Consider the following 13,978-nt stretch of genomic DNA (forward strand, 5'->3'; position numbering starts at 1 on the left):
GACGTCAAAAATATATATAAAATTACAAACCACTCCAGTCGATGCACAGCAGTTTCAAATATGACTCGCATTGGCATTCAGGAACAAGAATGAATAAAAATCACTGATCATACCTATGCATCTTCTGAAATCCGATTTGCAAATAAATGAAGAGCACCATTCGGAAATCCTGAATAAGTTGAATACACCATGTAGGCCTAAATCAACGAGTTCCACTTCTATTACGCACACGTCCAATATAACATCAATTGAACCACCAACCACATTCAAATTTGAAATTTGTACATTCAATAATTATTCCTTTTAAAATTATTCATGTTTATTTCTTATGTCATCGTCGTTAATTAAAACTTTTCTAACACTTGTGTACAGTATATTAGTTAGGTTATGTTATAGCTTCTGCTATATGATATTATGGATAGTCACGTATCAGAGATTGTTTAATATTAAGATTTATTGAAAATCATCTGTCAAGTGACGTTGATTACTGGGATTCGGATAATTGAAGTGGAATGCAACTGTTTTAATAATAAAAATGAAACTGAATCAACAAAGCCTTCTTGACTAGTAACATTGCCAATGTGTATAGATCGAGAACTTCTTGACGAGAAGGCATTGCTCACTACTGCCATCTAGCATACATCTAGCGTAATATTTGTAATGTCGAGATGGTACAATAATACATTTGAAGACAGTTATATTTTCGTAAGTCAATTAATATTTTATTGTATTGGAGTAGTTCGTTACTTCTAATCTTTATATACTTTCTTCTAATAGTGTAATAGTCAATTAAATCCCACTCGAGTTTTGATTTTCTCTAGATGAATCTGCTCGTGTTCCACTCGCAGATTTATCGATAAAATCAAAACGTCTAGTGAGATTACTGTTGATAAAATCAGTTCTTAAGTACACTATTGTTCTGTCCACATACTTGTGTCTAGTCTTTATGACGGGCTACAATTTATTTTCGAAAAATTATTCACTAGGGGCAAGTTCATCACCCCTGCCGAACTTTCCCCGTGGTCATTTCTTTTTATAGAACAGTAAAGAAGATTTTTAATCGAGAATTAAACCCATATTTTACCATGATTCTTTTTTTTTATTTTTTTTTTCACATGGTTTTTCTAAACCATAATAGAATGATGAGGAATTACATACGAAAAACGGTGGACAATCATGATAAAGGGACCATACGTAAGGCTGTCTTACACTAAGACAGAAAATTAAAGCCTTAATTCTGTATAAAAAAAAATGTAACATTCCGAGGCCTACTCTTGAGTACTGGATGAAGAAGTTCTTCCAGCTCCAGGTATCCAAAATAAACGGCGATATAAACCAGTACTTTCTCCTTGTCAATAAAGAGAATTATATGATCATGTACCATGAGTGTAAACAGTAGGCTCATGAAGAGTGTTGTGGCATTGAAAATATTCAAGATAACTTCATTTGTGATAATTGTAGGAATTAGAGAGCGTTTCAGCTTATGACATAATATGATAATTCTAGGTCATTGGTTTCCAACCGCCTGCATTCGGGGCAAATACTACAAGCTACGCATTTCCAGTAAGGTTCACTATACTTTGGAGTAAAATGGAGTCGTTATTCTTGAAAATAAATGCGTTGCTAGTTGTTAGTGCTCTGAACACAAGTGGTTAGCGACCACTGTACTAAGTGATTAAATATTTTTTCTCTCATATTTTTAACATTTTGGTTCAATGCTTTTGTTGTCTGTTAGGAATATACTTAGTATTTAAGGTTCCTAATATGTGAGGTATTTTTAATATGTGTAAAATTTCCTTAGCTTGATGAACTTGCCCCTTCTTCTCCTCAGTATGGGCTACCTAGTATAGCTTGCGATTACTTCTCCACTTTGACACGGCCTAGTCGGAAAACGCTGCGTAACCTAGTTTTGTAGAATTTAGATATTTTCTACAGAATTTTCTTTGGTACTGTTTTAACGATTCACTCTTCATTAAATATGGTGTATAATTTTTTTTGTTCTATGCTATACGCCTTAAACTACAACGAAATCATACTAACTGTAACACTACAAGTGTCGGCAACAAATTCCGTGTAGTGAATTACAGCTCCTTGTATAGCGTTCATACGTAGTGGTGCCAATCGCGGCTAAAGAAGACGCTCTATATTTAGCAAGATGCATTAAGGACGGCAAATTGGCAGAAGTTACTGTGGCATGGAGGATGGTCATTAATTATGGTGACCATTACGGAACCGACTCTGTAATCTATATTTTATTTCGAGGTTTCAGATTCATCAATCCTCTTTTCAACACTATCTTAACCGGCAGGTAATGTAGTTCACAGTATGTCGAGTGGCCGCAATACAGGAAGATTTCAGTCCACCAGCTCAGAATATGGGATTATAGTCCCAGAATCTTAGGGGACTTAAATTATCGCAGGCAGATAAGCTAATATTTTTATGGAGAATAGTACTGTAGACCTGTAGTTAGTTTTCGTTAAGTTCTCTGTTTGCTTATAATTTTCATTACATTAACATCTTGCCAAATTATCGTTCCTGGATAGCTCCAATCATTAAATAAAATATTTTGATGAATAATATAGTTCATACATATTACTGTCCTGTAATTTATCTAGAAGGCTAATGAAGAATTACGAAAATTATTTATAAAGGGAACTGATCTCTGTATATTCCGAAAGTTTCGTTTAGTCATGACTAGTCAGTTTGGTGCGTACGCAGTAAAGGACTATTGTTCAAGTTACAAGAATCATTGGTCCATACTTTACCGTTGCCAGTTCTTGATCACACTTTCAATTGACGGGCATCTTAGAATATGGCTTTCTTGCTTGCTGATGTTGTCCTCCATTCTCACCACTACACTCGTCACAACCAGGAATAGTACAACAAAGTTCGGGATTCGAAGTGGAGGCCGCAGCGTTTCTATAAGGGTGAAAGAACTGTTGATCTGCCGCATCGTTTGCTCCTGACATGTAGAACGAGGGCGACAACGCGTTGGTGAAGAGCGCTGCAGAATGTGCGAATGGGAGGTGAGGAGTCTGGAACAAGAGATCGGATGGCGGGTAAAACATCGTGGACATCAGTCTATTAGTAGAGGAGTTGCTTGTCTGGTGATTCTGTAACGCCAGGAGCGATGACATTGTAGCCGCGAAAGGTAAACTACTCTGATGAGCAGTAGGTGGCGACAGCAATGTAGAATTACCGACGAAGAAATCTTGAGCTGAACTGGAGTTTGCATGGTGATTAAAGTTCATATTTGACACGCTGTTTGGGCTTATGTTTAGAGACGTGGATGGAGAAACTGGCTTGAAAGCTGATTTCAGTACATTTGATGTCATTCCTGTGGTATTTCTTGAAGGATTCACCGGTTCAACAACACGTCTAGTGTCTTCTTTTGTGTTTTCGCTACCGACGGCTGCTTTGTACGAGGCTAAATACTGATGTAAAGCATTGTTACCTTGTAAGTTTACACTTCCATTAACGATGTTATTGCATCCTTCTCTTGGAACTATTTCTTCTATAGCTTTCAACAGATCATCGCCACATCTTCGCAACACTAGTTCCAAAACGGAGCGCTTCTTGTTTGGAAAGAGTCGTGTCAACATTTCCAGTGAATTTGGAGAAAGAGTTGTCTTGTTGTTCTGGCTGATTACATGCTTTGGAGAAATAATAGTTGGAGGATTTCTCTGTCGATTTTCTTCTGAGTCGGAAGTCGTATTTATTTGGAGTTTTTCGGTTTCTGATTGTGGGTTGTCAGGTTCTACGGTACTTGGCAGGGGCTCGGTCGTAGTGTTTCCTACAGGTGGGTCGATAGTGTCGGATTCTTCGTTATTGGGTGCCAAAGGAACTGGCGACATTGAAGGCGAATCCAGAGCTATTTCATCATTTCCGGACGTATCTGAAAAGAGGTATATTTGTATAATGAAAATGATCATATAGGTTAGGTCTGTATTAAGAATTATTGGAACCCGTTCTCCTATAATTTAAGTGACAGAATATCTAGCTACGATTATATTGGATCCCAGGTTGATTTATGTGAGATGGATGAATATGTATTTTTCTTTCCTTTCTTTGTGTTTGTACTGTATACCTTTTTAACGGTGGAATTAAGCAATTTCAATAAGAAAGTCCTGCTTCTTACTAATATTTATTTATTTATTTATTTATTTATTTATTTATTTATTTATTTATTTATTTATTTATTTATTTTAAATCCACCACCAACAGAAGCAGGCTTCCAATTACAGGTGGCTTACATAGATATATACATAAAATACATAATAAGAGAAAAAAAAACAACAAAACAAACAACACAAACGAAAGAAAGAAAATACATAATGGTAATAGATGCTAGAATATAATATTACAGTTAATATAGTGCCAAATGTCAATATAATGATGCAAATTATTTAAAAACTAGAGTGAAAACATTATAATACGCTTCTTCATAATTTAAATATCTAAGGAAATACAATTCTTTTTAATATTGTATGAAATTGTTCAATTGTTAAACTAAAATCCAATTGAGAATCACAGTTTAAAGACAGAGAGTTGTAAGTATTACACATAACAAACAATGGAGAGTTCTTGAAGAAAACATTTCTAGGAATAGGTATAATAAAAGGTTGCCTATGACGTAATTCTGTTCTTTTTACATTGAACTGAAGGAATTTAAGAAAATCATAGTTATTCAATATACCGTTAACAGTCTTATAGAGTAAAATTTGGCTATTTATTAATCGTCGAGATTTTAAAGTTTTATAATTAAATTCAAAAAGTAACTGATTATATGAAATTTTCTTGTCATAAGACGACACGTGATGTTTTTTTAAAATATAAATAACGTAAAAATCTTTTCTGTATCCTTTCTATTTGCATCTGATGGGACTGGAACTGAGGTGACCATATTACAGACGCATACTCTAGCTTACTTCTAACTAGAGTTTTATATAGAGTATCAATAGTATTTATATTTTTTAATTCTTTTGTATTTCTGATTATAAATCCTAATTTTCTATATGCATAAATCACCACGTGATTTAAGTGCATTTTAAAACATAAGTTGTGTGTAAAATAAATACCCAAATCCTTAAATGGTTCTACTCTAGGTAACTTCACACCATTAATTTCATACGAATTTTGAGCAACTGTCTTATTTTTAGAATATGTCATAAAGCAACATTTATTAAGATTTAACAGAAGAGAATTATCGATACTCCATCTATAGGCCTATAGTCTGTCCAAATCATGCTGTAGATAAAAAACGTCTTGTTGTTTGTCAATGACTTTATACAATTTAACATCATCAGCATATAGTAAACATTTAGTGCGCAAAATCTGTTTAGGTAAGTCATTAATATAAAGTAAAAAGAATAAGGGACCAAGATTAGATCCTTGGGGTACACCTGAAGTTACTGTGAATGGTTTTGATTTTACTTGATTGAATGAAACATACTGCTGCCTGTTTGTAAGATAAGAACGTTATTAACTGTAAGTATGAAAAAGATAATCCAAAACTTGAAAGTTTATTAATTAAAATTTTATGGTCAATTTTATCAAACGCTTTGGAAAGGTCAAGGTATATCACGTCTGAATTTCTGCGATTATGTAATGTATTAAATGCCTTTTGTGTAAAATTAATTAGATTTGTTGTGGTAGACCTTTGGGTATAAAATCCATGCTGATTTATATCAATTGCACTATAAACATGTTGAAAAATTCGTGTATATAGAATCTGCTCAAATACCTTGGACGGGGCACAAACTATTGCAATGGGTCTATAATGTTCAATTTTACTATTATCACCAGATTTAAACATAGGGCAAACCTTTGTTAATTTCCACATTTTCGGAAATTTTTTGTTTTTAAAATTAAATTATACAACAAACATGACGGATACATAAGTACTTCGAAACAAGCTTTCAATACATAAGGAGGTAAATCATCTGGGCCACAAGATTTTTTAGGCTTTAATTTTTTTATAGCAGTCAAATATTCTTGTCTAGTTATAGGCTCAGTTGTTAATGGATAATTAATATAATCCGGTATTACCGTATTTTCTTTTTGAAGGTTGTGTGATATGTTTACAGAGTAAACCGAACTAAAGTAATCAGCAAACGCTTCCGAAATAGAATCATTACTATAAAAAATGTGATCTTGCCTAGTCATTAACTTTGCTGTGATATTTTTGCTAGTTCTCCTATTTTTTATATAGTTCCAAATTACTTTAGAGTCGTTTTTAAAAGTATTATCTATCTCAATAACATAACTATGATACGCATTATTTATCATAGCTTTAACTCTCTTTCTAATGTGTTTAAATTGTTCTTTATTATACTGAGATAAATGCATCCTTCTCCTGAAATATTCTTTCAACTTGAGATTATTTATAATTTCTTTTGTAAACCAGGATGGATATTTCTTTTTAGTTGAAACTCTTTTCTTTGGAGCTGCAGAATCCATTAGAGAATATACTACTGAGTAAAAGTAATCCGTAGCAACATCAATATCAGTAAACTGTGATAACAATTGGCAGTTAACACTGGAAAACAATTTATATAATTCTAGGAAGTGAGCTTTCTGAAAATTATACACATGAGTATAACTCTGTTTAACAAACGATTTTTGTCTCTTTAATGATATATTAACATTTAAAGCAGGGTGATAAGTATCAACAAATATAAGGGGAGAATCATCTTGTAATACACAGGCAATTCTATGGAAATTAGTAAGAATCAAGTCAAGTGTTTTTCCATTAGAATTTAAAATATTATTTATAGATTGTAAGTCATGCATAGAAAGAAAATGTGACAAAGCTCTGTAACAAGGTCCAGCACATAAAAGATTATAATTTGTCCCTGTAATAAGAGGCAAATTGAAGTCCCCTGCTATTAATAAATGCTTATTTTGAAGATTTGTATTATTTTCAAAAACCCTATAAAATGACAAATAATTTTCTAAATTTGAGCCAGGCGAAAAATACACTCCAATAATAATATATACCTGGCCATGAATAATTGTTTGAATACATAATGCTTCAATATCACCAAATGGCAAATGGACACTTTTTGAGGCTACGTCCGACGAAATCGCAATGAGGACTCCACCACCTCTTATGTTCTGTCTATCACAACGATAAACATTATAATTAGGATTAAACAATTCTGTGTTATATACCCCATGATGTAGCCATGTTTCAGTCAATACTATAATTTTATGTGAAATTACAAGACTATTTAAATATAAATCAGTTGTCTTTATGTTGAGACCTCTCACATTTTGCTAGTAAATAGTAAAAGATCTACTACTAATGCTCATAATATGCTTAAAAGAGGTTTAAAATAATTTAAAAATATGTAAAATTCTATAGATATTAAGCTAACTTAGCTAGGGTTCTTTAAAAATATTCATATGGTTTGGAACAGACTGACGTTAAAGAGCCCAAACTTTTAAATAATACTAATATAATAATAATAATAATAATAATAATAATAATAATAAGTTATTTCTTTATTCGTTGCTTCAACATAGAAAATAGCATATCTTAGCGTTGGTGACAATGTCAGTGGAAACAGCTGTGATCGAATGAAACTCATTTCATAGACTACTAGGCAAAAATTCGAAAGTAAGACCATACACATTTAATTAAGAAACACAATTACAATCTGACACACAGGCAAGAAGGACATAGAATTTCATGATCAATTGTAACTATGAAATCGAGAGAACATGTTACGAGATTTGATGAGTTTAGATTGACTTACAAAACAAATAACCAGGACCAGACACTTCAGGTCTTTCTTCTTGCGAACATAAGGGGGAAGAAAAAGTTCACCAGTAACAAAAGCACACGAAAAAACCGATGAAGACGTAATCATTGTGGTTCGAAGAATTTGAGTAAATGTAAATTTTCAAAGGAAAGTGAGGTTTTAAATATTGAAACGCGAGGATTTACAATTACCCAAATGTGAATTAATGAATTAGAGACAAGTGTATAATCTAAAATGTAGGCCTACAAGTAGGGGAGACTCGGCTAATTCCGCAATATTAAGAAGTAAATCTGTCATATTTTTATCAATGTTTATTGAAAAATATTATCAAGGTATGTAGACATGAACGAAACCTTTCATTACCAGATGAAATAAAGAGACCTATTAAAATGCAAATATATTTAGTTGTACATACATTACAGTTGTAAAAGAACAACTCGGGTAATTCCGCAACAGTGCGGATAAATCCGCAATGGGATTTGGCTAATTCCACAGTCGTAAATAATTATGAAATACATTATGAAAGTAACATAAAAGGAACAATTTATATGTAACAATTCTCACTTTCTTCACAGCTGTGTAGCAAAACACGAAAAACAGCCAACTTTCGAAGTTTCACTGTATTGCCGACAGAGGTGTCGACCAATATCCTTGATTTTTTTCTATAGCACTGCAGAGGACATGCCTCCTGTTGACAGCCTCTCAGAACTTATGTTCACGCTATTGTAAAGCCGCAGTAAAATCATACCTGCACTACTGCGGAATTAGCCGAGTTTCCCCTACACTTCACTACAAGTGGTCGTAGGGAAGTGATTAAGCAAAACTTTATTAAATAAAATTAATATGCCGTGAGTTTCTGACCATGGCTGCAATCCGAAAATTGATTATGTTGCACTTAATGGCGCCGAACAAGACGCTTCACTCTCTCACCTCGATCTTGACTTTTGGGAGCCGTGATTGCCATTCCGAAGATAGGTCCAGGAGGAAGATAGCCATATTGAGTCCCCGTAGCAACTGCTGTTAAACCGAGTGCTATTGCATCTTCAGCTGCTTGTTGTCGTTTTAGAGCCACCTAAAAATAAAATACAGTGACAAAATTTCTCTAGGTTTGGCTATTTCAGTTTATAGATCTGTATACAGAAAGATCCATTTGATGTTCCGGTCTCATATAAATTTTCACATGATTCAATACGATTGAATGACAGGAGTAGGCTACGTGCCGGCATCTGGTTTTCCCTTCTCCCTTCCTCACCTATTCCCTATACTACACTTAAACGAACACTTACACATACATTCACCATTACACGACATAACTCTCCGCTAGAGATGGACAAAATTAACCGCCGCTCTCGCTCGCTGTGTTCGCTGCATTTATCTTTCGAGTCTCGGTTCGTCATTCTCGTGCGCTTCGAGTCTCGCTCGTCATTCTCGAAATAGCATTTGTTTGGCGTAGAAAGATTTCGTAACTTTGAATAGCATACATTATTGAAATAAATAACATACATGTTTAAATGAGACAAAAAGACAAAACAGAACAGTATCTTAGTTATCAAAATGTTCTGGTTCTATTATATATTACCTATGGTTATATAAATTTTCATTTCTAAGAAACATAAAACATGACATTAATATTTCTTTACTTGAGATTGCACACTTAATCTCAAAAATATGAAAAGACAATTCCTAGCCTTTTAATAAGGACCTAGTAATTAAATAAAGACTGGGGAACGGATTATTATACACTGAAAGGCAGAGATGATTCAAATAGGCTACTTGATTGTTTATACCAGCCGTGGCGAAAACGTGACTCGCGAGCACATTGTGGCTCGCAATGATAGCTATGCATTTCTCTTGCTTCCTACCTCCCCCAACCCCCACCCTCTCACTCACTGGAATAAAACTCCGTTCCATTTGCTTATTTGTCTCTGACCTGCGAGTGGCGTATCGTCGCAATGTCTCTCAAAGCCTTGTACCTCTACAAAAACGAAAGTTTCAAGTAGGCTGGGAGGACGCATTTTTTTGCTGCCAATATGATGAGAATATTAAAGGTATGATTTGTTCACAAGTATTACGAGGAAAATCGTTGTATAATAAAAAACGGCATTATACTACATGTTACTCACGAAACATTAAAAGGTTATTATTATTATTATTATTATTATTATTATTATTATTATTATTATTATTATTATCATCATCATCATCATATCTGTACGTTGATCTTATTCAGTTGATCATTTTTCAAATATTGAAGTTAGATCTTCAATTTAAAGTCACAGAATTACAATGTGATGTTAAATGAAAGCTAGATGTAAGGACTTGACAAATGTTGAAGTTTTCAAATTTTTGCCAAAAAATAAATATCCGAAGCATCATTCTTTCGCTTGCTCTGTTGAAGCCATGTTCGCTACAACTTACTGTACGTTTGTGAAAAATTATTTTCAACAACGAAAATAGTAGAAACCAAATTTAGATCACGACTGACAGACAAATACCTTCGTGATCAACTACGACTGGCAGTAAGTGACATAATTCCTGATTTTGAAACTCTGTCGCAGAGACATTCTGAAGACAGTTAATTTTAGGTTGTGATAATGTGTCCTATGTCTTCTTATTAATTTCTTTCTTCGTTACACCTACTGAACATTAGTTTGTATAAAATTATAATATTTAAGTGCTTGATGTAAGGAAAATGAAAATCCGTTAATAAGTGAGACAGTTGCTTCACTTCCCCTTCGAGTGTCTGCCTCCCTCCATAGGTGATATGCACGTTGCATGTTACACAGTGGCTTGGCGCACCATCACATTTTCGCCACGGCTGGTTTATACGTATATAACAGTTGTCAAAACAGATAAAAGTTCAGTCAGGTATAAACAACTGTGGCGATTGGAGGCTTTTTCGGGACTTCGGGAGATGATCAATATCGAGTCTCGGAAGACTCGGTAGTCTTCACGTCAAGGACGCGACGTAATACAACATTGTTGTGCGGGTTTTCAGCTTTGCGGGCGCTGTTAGTCTCGCTTTCTCGATCGTTGTTCATCTCTACTCTCCACATATACACAACACGCATAGCGTGGCCCGCCAAAGTGGTGTGCAACTTGAAAATGGGTCACAGTCCTGCCATCTGTCCGCAATATGCGGAACCCGAATCACGCAAGTGAAGTTGGTAGGCATTAGATCAGCGTTGTCAGACACAGCCTAAACGGAGCGGAGCGCTCCACTATAACTCGTTGAGAGCTCCGGTGCTTCCACAGACGTAAGCAAGTTCACGCTCCGACTGGACGTCTCTAGCACCACAACCGGTTTCGGAGCTTACAACTCTGACACTACTGCATTAGATACACACACTATTCCTCATACTTTGGACCTACTGTGGTCTTATATCATTATCGTTATTATCGCGGGATATTTTCATTCATAATTGCTTATGTACATATTTTAAATACAATTTACCCGTGTCCCAGAATATTGAATGTTCAATATCACGGTTGATTTTGATTTAAAATGAGATGTACACAACCGCCAATATCCATGTAGCTGCGGAGTCCTCAAGATGTCAACAAGCCGGCCGGGTCTCTCTCCTCTCATCCTCTCGCATGGCTAATGGAAAACCTTCACCAGAGCCTGAGCAAACAGCGGAGTTTCCTAACAAGAGTACTATTGGTAATAATGTCTGGATTACATTGGTGGCATAGAAACTTTATATCCCTCATCCGAACCCACCCTCATTGTGGCTCTCGTTTCATGAGAATTAGCACAGCTTAGACAAAGGCATCAATCAACTCAATGATGTGTTTGCGTGGTTACTGTTTCAAGCATAGGGTGTTCTGGAACAGCTTTTTGAATCGATTAGTCTGATACAGTTTGCTCTGTGGTGACAGACTCAACTGGGTGATGCAGCGCTTTATTCTCCTTCACTTGCTTGCTTATATGATACCACGCTCGACGACTCGGGCATTGGCAACAACTCCATGGATTTTCGTGGTTACTTCCATCAAAAGTAGTTCGCTGTGAGGAACGTATAACGGGACAAGAGTTTTCCTGTTTTTATCGTACAAAAATAACCTGTGTTCAGAGAAATTAAAGATACATATCTAATCAATCCGATACCCACACTTAATCAACTTCAACTTAATCCTTAATCAGACAGGAAAATAGACAATGCAAAACATGCAAAAACAAATAGTATTTGAACTGATAATATGATCACTTATGATGCAATAGAAATCTTTATAAATGGAAGCAAAAAATAAAAAAACAAGGGAAAGGGAGTGGTGCACTTATTTTGGATAGTTTAAGATAAAAAAGTCTGAACAATCATTCACAACTCAAGCTTCTTGACTGTATATACTAGACTGTGCTATAACGTTTAATGCTCTAATCTACGTCTTACAAATTATCATTATTTCGAAGATGAATTAAATATCGGTACCATAATGAGATTTTATCAAGAAAAAAAATACATCCTCCTCCATCACAGGATTAAACTACAATAGTTACTACCTCATGAAAATATCCAGGGTAACGAAACAGCAAACACTAAAAAAGGGAATCAATGACATAAATTAATTTTCAGGCCGAACTACTTTCTCCAAAGTACTTTGCACTCTTGATTAAAAAATGTGTAAGTTAGTTAAAAAGTAAGCAATTTACCATCCGGTAGATAATAGTGAAGAATTTTAAAGAAAACTCATTTGATGTAAGCCGGAAAGTCGTTTAATATAGGCTATCTGTGACAACGTTCTTTCTAGCCCTCTTGCTCACAAGTAATACCAAGGCATCACTTATGTAGGCTTCGAGACTTGGGACCCGATACAATAAATTTACTGTGCATGTGCTAGGCCTATAGGTTGTTGATTCGCTGCAGGTAGTGAAAGGCAGAGATGTGTTGAGGTAACAACGTTGCTATTTAGAGTAGAGTACGGTATTATGGGGAAACACACACACACACATGTACATTCTGAAAGTAAATATACATTAAACAATGCCAATGTCAAAAGAATATGAAAAGCATTTATTCTCCTGTCTTTTATAAGCATTTGTGTTTAATTACACACAGTGTTAATGGTGGAAATAAGCATGCAGCAATTTCAATGTCCTCATTTATTCTGTTGATCGTCTTTGGGAAGTGCAGTTACTTACTTACTTACTTACTTACAAATGGCTTTTAAGGAACCCGAAGGTTCATTGCCGCCCTCACATAAACCCGCCATCGGTCCCTATCCTGTGCAAGATTAATCCAGTCTCTATCATCACACCCCACCTCCCTCAAATCCATTTTAATATTATCTTCCCATCTACGTCTCGGCCTCCCTAAAGGTCTTTTTCCGTCCGGTCTCCCAACTAACACTCTATATGCATTTCTGGATTCGCCCATACGTGCTACATGCCCTGCCCATCTCAAACGTCTGGATTTTAAGTTCCTAATTATGTTAGGTGAAGAATACAATGCGTGCAGTTCTGTGTTGTGTAACTTTCTCCATTCTCCTGTAACTTCACCCCGCTTAACCCCAAATATTCCGAGGCTTATTGTAGGGATTCGTAACAAGCTGTTTTTTACGGTAATGGGTTGTTAGCCCTTCGCCCAACCCCCAAGCTGGAGGACCACCCCTTATCGGCTGTCCACGACTGCTTATTCAATATATTCGCAGCTACCCTCCATATCTGAAGGCAGTTACAGTACCGAATTGCAATGTACTACAAGATACATTTTCAGTGTCTCAAACGTAGGCTAAATCTTTTTCGGTTATATACCAAACACAATTTGTACTGTGAAAAGCTGCACTCTACGTCGCATGACGTGATAGGAGCAAAACGAAAAAAACTTACATCATTGCAGTCTCTAAGAGACGGTCCTTTATTCTCGGGTGACTCTATGTCCACTAATTTGCTGTTTATGTTTCACAATGTTCCATATCCGTTATTTTTACGTAAAACTGATTTCCACTACTGTTTTACACGTTCAGTAACCGGTGTACTTGGTGTCTCATTAATTCTCTGTGTCATTTCCTCAACTAATTTGAGGGCTTCCGGCTTCTCTCGCTCTGACTTTTCTAACCGTATAATAGTTTCAGACACAGTTTGAAAATAGGTTTGTATAAAAACCGAATTATTCGTCAGATCCTTCAAATCCAGAGCGTTTTTCTTTCCGTATTTGTTGGCACTCATTCTACAGTATTCCTACCCACTGTACGCTTTACCACTATACCCA

The 13,978-nt window shown here is 35.4% G+C and overlaps 1 protein-coding gene across 1 annotated transcript in view; it reads right to left on the reverse strand.

Moving 5' to 3' along the window:
• Positions 1-352: 352 nt before the first annotated feature.
• The window catches only part of LOC138695200 (doublesex- and mab-3-related transcription factor A2-like), a 29,702-nt gene continuing 16,076 nt past the window's right edge, over positions 353-13,978 (reverse strand). Inside the window, exons 2-3 of the mRNA XM_069819659.1 lie at positions 8,697-8,838; positions 353-3,895 (exon numbers count right to left, since the gene is read on the reverse strand). Of these exons, the coding sequence (XP_069675760.1) occupies positions 2,790-3,895; positions 8,697-8,838 (1,248 nt within the window). The 3' untranslated portion in view covers positions 353-2,789. The remainder of the gene's footprint in view (positions 3,896-8,696; positions 8,839-13,978) is intronic.

This window comes from Periplaneta americana, chromosome 2 (genome assembly GCF_040183065.1).
Source record: "Periplaneta americana isolate PAMFEO1 chromosome 2, P.americana_PAMFEO1_priV1, whole genome shotgun sequence".
NCBI classification, from domain to species: Eukaryota; Metazoa; Arthropoda; class Insecta; order Blattodea; family Blattidae; genus Periplaneta; species Periplaneta americana.